The sequence below is a fragment of the Capsicum annuum genome, chromosome 4 (assembly GCF_002878395.1).
Source record: "Capsicum annuum cultivar UCD-10X-F1 chromosome 4, UCD10Xv1.1, whole genome shotgun sequence".
In the NCBI taxonomy this organism is placed as follows: Eukaryota; Viridiplantae; Streptophyta; class Magnoliopsida; order Solanales; family Solanaceae; genus Capsicum; species Capsicum annuum.
Genome location: NC_061114.1, coordinates 224549719 through 224554469, shown reverse-complemented (window position 1 = coordinate 224554469; position 4751 = coordinate 224549719). Strand labels below are relative to the sequence as shown.

The 4751-nt window shown below is 31.8% G+C and overlaps 1 protein-coding gene across 1 annotated transcript; it reads right to left on the bottom strand.

Moving 5' to 3' along the window:
- Nucleotides 1–217: 217 nt before the first annotated feature.
- Nucleotides 218–840, bottom strand: LOC107867097 (demethylepipodophyllotoxin synthase; the record flags this gene model as incomplete). Its single annotated transcript, XM_047411202.1, is given in 1 exon segment — nucleotides 218–840. A coding segment is annotated over 1 exon segment (616 nt), but the record flags the coding sequence as incomplete, so codon positions are not given.
- Nucleotides 841–4751: the final 3911 nt, after the last annotated feature.

Here is a 4751-nt window from a genome sequence, read left to right as displayed (position 1 = left end):
TTTACTTGGCAGTTGGCACCAGAGGGTCCGGATCCTGGATCCGCCTCTGATTATGCATCCATTTCTAAATTACAGTGTTTAAATTCTATGCTGGTATAAGAATCTTTTTACTCCATCAGATCACTTTTAAGTATTTTCAAGTAAATCTGTTAATAAGTTATCTGCTGTGAACCGATGATCACAAAATTATTTATAGCTTAAACTCAAAATTAAGTACCTGTGTATCGTACACCAAATAGCATCTTCAACATGGTGTTCATAATTAAGTTCTCAAACCATTTCTTCATCTCCATCTTCACAGCATCATGTAAATTACTACTCTTATTCTTCAAACAGTATTCATATGTCTGTTTAACAGCTGATTTTACTTCAAATTCTCGAATATGGCTAAACATGTCAATTCGGCGAGCTGAAAGGAACTCAATTGTGATAATTTTCCTTATCTTCCGCCAGTACGGTCCATAAGGTCCAAGCCCAAACATGGCATAATTGTAGCCTAATATCTCTGAAGCTATAGATTTTGGCCGATTTACAAAAATCATATCGTTTGTGGTGAAACATTCTTTGGCTATTTTGTGATCACTCACAATTACTACTTGATTTACGCCCAGCTTTAATCGGAAAATTGGCCCGTATTTTTCAGCCATATGACTGAAAATTTTATGAGACATTTGAGATCCATTGAGGAGGTGGAGATGGCCGATAATCGGCCATGCACCACCCGCTTCAGGTACCTTTCTACTCTGCCTTTTAGATGAGAAAAATAATTTGCTAAGAAAGAAGAAAAGAAGGAAGGAGATAGCTAGTGTAAGGACAATCAGAAAGACATTCATGGCTACAATCAACTTGTTGTAAGCAAAATATTTGTTTTAAAGAATTGAGAAACTTATATAATGGTGTTATTTGGAGAAGATGGCAATTGAAAATACCTTGGCAGCAACGCAATGCATGCCATCATTTTAGACGCAATGCATGCCATCATATATTTTAGACGCTTATCTTTATACTTATCAACACAGGTGTGCAAAATTGAATTAACCGATTAATCGAATTGAATTTTTTGGTTGTTGGTTTATTGATATCAGATTATTGGGTTAACAGTGTTTAAAAAGTTTTAGATTTTTTTTATTGGGATATCGGTTCGTCTTTCGATTTTAAGGTTTTAGTTATCGGCTAAATCGATAATTCAAGAAGATTATATTAAAATCATATTTTTATCCCTAGTTATCTAATAGTGAATTATTATTTTAAATGCATATTCTATTATTTATTTTTTCTTTTATAATTATTGCCTTAGTATTGTTCTTTTCTTTATAAATTATAAACTTGTTGGCTTGTTGGATTTCCACTCATTAATATAAACTATAAACCTATATTAATTTTCTTTTTTTAGAGATCGTTGTGGATTGCTACTGCATTCAAGTTCGCTATTTAACCAAATAATGTATTTAAATTTGCTTCTACTTGTACTTTGTGTAGGTTTTTATGTATGAAGGTAGAGTGTGTGTGTGTATATGTATATATATATATATATATATATATATATATATATATATATATATATGAACATATGATAATAAGAAGAGAAGATAAAAACAATATTTTCTTATCGGTTAAATCGATAAATTGAACCGTTAAGAACCAAAATCGATAAATCAAAAACTGATAACAAATATCTTATTGATTTGATTATTGGTTTAGCGTGTTGATAAATCAAATCGACAATACATAATCAAACCAAACAGATTAATGCACACCCCTACTTATCAGACATTGAAGAGCTCACTTATGCCTATATATAAATTGTTGGGTTCGAAATCAAGAGGGCGTCATGCGGGAGCTTAAAGTTCACAAACCATAGAGATGATAAATCAGATGACAAAGAAAAGCATAATACTAAAAACATACTATTGATATGGTGGGTCAAACGACTTACATATTAAAAACTAAATAAAAAAATATAAAAACCATTTGAGAGATAAAATCTCCCCCTAAACAAAACTTTAAAGGACTACATTGTGGATACTATTATGTTGTTATATATGAAGATATTTTATTTATAAAGTTTCAAAACCTTTTATCTAAGAAAGGTTAGTCAAATATAAAAGAGTTTTGTATTTTTCTTTTAGAAAAACTAAAAAGTAATTATGGTATTAGTTTTATTTTTCTTCAGTAGAAAATTAAAAACTCAATTTTAGTAAGAAAATTAAGGCAAAAATTCTAAAAAATCTCGCTTTTTTTGCTTGATTTTCTTGACATAATTTGATCCACCTTCTTCACGTGCATGATCTCTATTTTTCATAATCTGCATTTGCTTGCCATGGTTAAAAATAAGGTTTAAAATATTATGGTTAAAAATGGATCAAAAATTAACATTCTGATTTTATTTTTAAAGATGCAACAACAAGAATGTTGAAAATATGATTAACACTTCTTCTCTACATGTAGTTGGACAAAAATCTTCATTATCATTAGATTGGTTGCATTTTAATTTGAAACTGCTTTGAATCTATCTTTAATCTCGTTTCACCAAATAATTAGACTTTTGAACTGTAGGTTCTGATACTACTTGTTGGGTTCGAAATCGAGAGGACGTCATGCAGAAGCTTAAAATTTGCAAACCATAGAGATGAAAAATCAGATAACAAAGAAAAACATAATCCTAAAAACATATTATTAATATGGTTGATCAAACAACCTATATATTAAAAACTAAATTAAAAAAAAAAAAAAAAAAACATAAAAACTGTTTGAGAGATAAAATCTCCCCCTAAATAAAACTCTTAAATGACTATATTGTGCATTGTGCATGTTATTATGTTGTTGTATGAGAAGAGGATCTTCAATTTATAAAGTTCTAAAACATTTCCTCTAAAAAAAGAGGTTAGCCAAATATAAAAGAGATTTGTATTTTTCTTTTAGGAAAAGTAAAAGTAATTATGTATTACTTTTATTTTCCTTCAATAGAAAATTAAAACTCAATTTTGATAAGAAAATTAGGACAAAAATCCTAACATAACTATTACAACAATCGATCTCCAAAATCCACCCAATATACAAGAAGTTGTTTCTTTTCCTCTTCTCAGTCTCACGTTCTCTCTCCTTCTCAATTACTCGTATAAGAATTAAAAACTAGTATGTAATTACTAAATAATACTACTAAAATTGAGAAGATGAAAGGAGGAGGATGGCCCCCCATCTCCTACATATAAAGCGACAACACTCGACAGAATGCTAACCATTTACATTAGTCCTCAACCTTCAGACTATGGGTGTCAAGTAGGCCGGCCCGACCCGGCCCGACCCGGTTTGACCCGGCCCGGTAAGCCCTAGGGCTTTAGGGTTTCAGGTCCCGAGCCGGTTATTTTTTAAAATGGGCCCGGCTAACCCGGTCCGGACCAAGCCCGGTCCAGGCCCGCCGGTTAACCGGCCCGACCCGGCCCGGATAAATTTAAAAAAAAAATGAGATTTTGGTTTTTGGGTCCAAACTGCTAGTTTGGGCCCATTTATTAAAAAAAAAAAAACTTTAAAAAATATTTTTTAATCCCAAAAAAAAAATCTATAAATACCCTACAACTTCAAATCATTTTTCACACAATTTTTCACTCTCTCAAATCTCATTCTCTCTCAAATCTCAATTCTCAATTCTCAAATATTCAATATATTTAATTTCTTAAAGTGTTCACGTTAATTTTTTAATTTTTCGTTTACAAAGTACAAGCGGAAGTTTCTAAAGTCGTAATCTTCGGATACTTCCAAAATTTGGTATTGTCGTTCCATCTCTTACGTTTAATTTTTATTTATTGTATTAATTGTTTAATATTTAATTTTATTATATTTGTGTATTTTAAATATTTTTAGTTTAATTTAATTTATATTATGGATAAATTAAGAAACCTCGCTACTAAAGGTGTTAAAAAAATTTGTCCCGGAAGCGGTAGTGGTAGTAAAAAGCGAATTACTAGCGGTAGAGGTAGTTCAAGTAGTAGATATACCCGTGTGTCTTCGCCTCCAGTACCGCTTGGTACACCTTTTGAGGAAGAAATAGGTGTAGGTGCTCACGATATGGATTATGTAGAAGCTCAGGAAAATTACGGTATAGAAGAAGAAAATGAAGTAGATGCGGTTAATTTAGACGAAGATAATGAAAATATTGCTGAGACACCCGCAGTAGGAGATGCTAACGTTAGATCTGAATCAGTTAATCTCCCTTCCCGTCCTCCCAGTGCCCCAAAACCTCGTAAAAGAACTAGTATTGCATGACAATTTTTTGAACGTATATCAGATAATGAGGTGCAATGCAATATTTGTCAACAAATATATAAGAATAGAAGTGGAGGCAAGCAAGGGGGTACGGGTACGTTAATGAGACATGTAGCTGAAGATCACAAAAGAGAGTTAAATATTGCAAAAGGTGGTGGGGATGTTGGTGGGTCAACGCAAACTAGAATGGACCCAGCAACCGGTCACGTAGCGAAGAAGTATAATAAATTGAGGGACCGGGAAGAAATAGCTAAAATGGTAGCTGTGGGTTGTTTGCCTTTTAATTTTCCTTCTTCTGATGCCTTTATTCGTTATATACAAGCAATTTATAAACCTATGTTTAACGGTATTCCTAGAACTACTTGTCGGTCTGATATTTTTAGACTTTATTCACAATATTGTTTTTATTTATCAACATTGTTAAAAAATATTCAATGTAGATTGTCCCTAACTTCTGATCTTGGTCGTGCTGTAAATAAAAATGATTA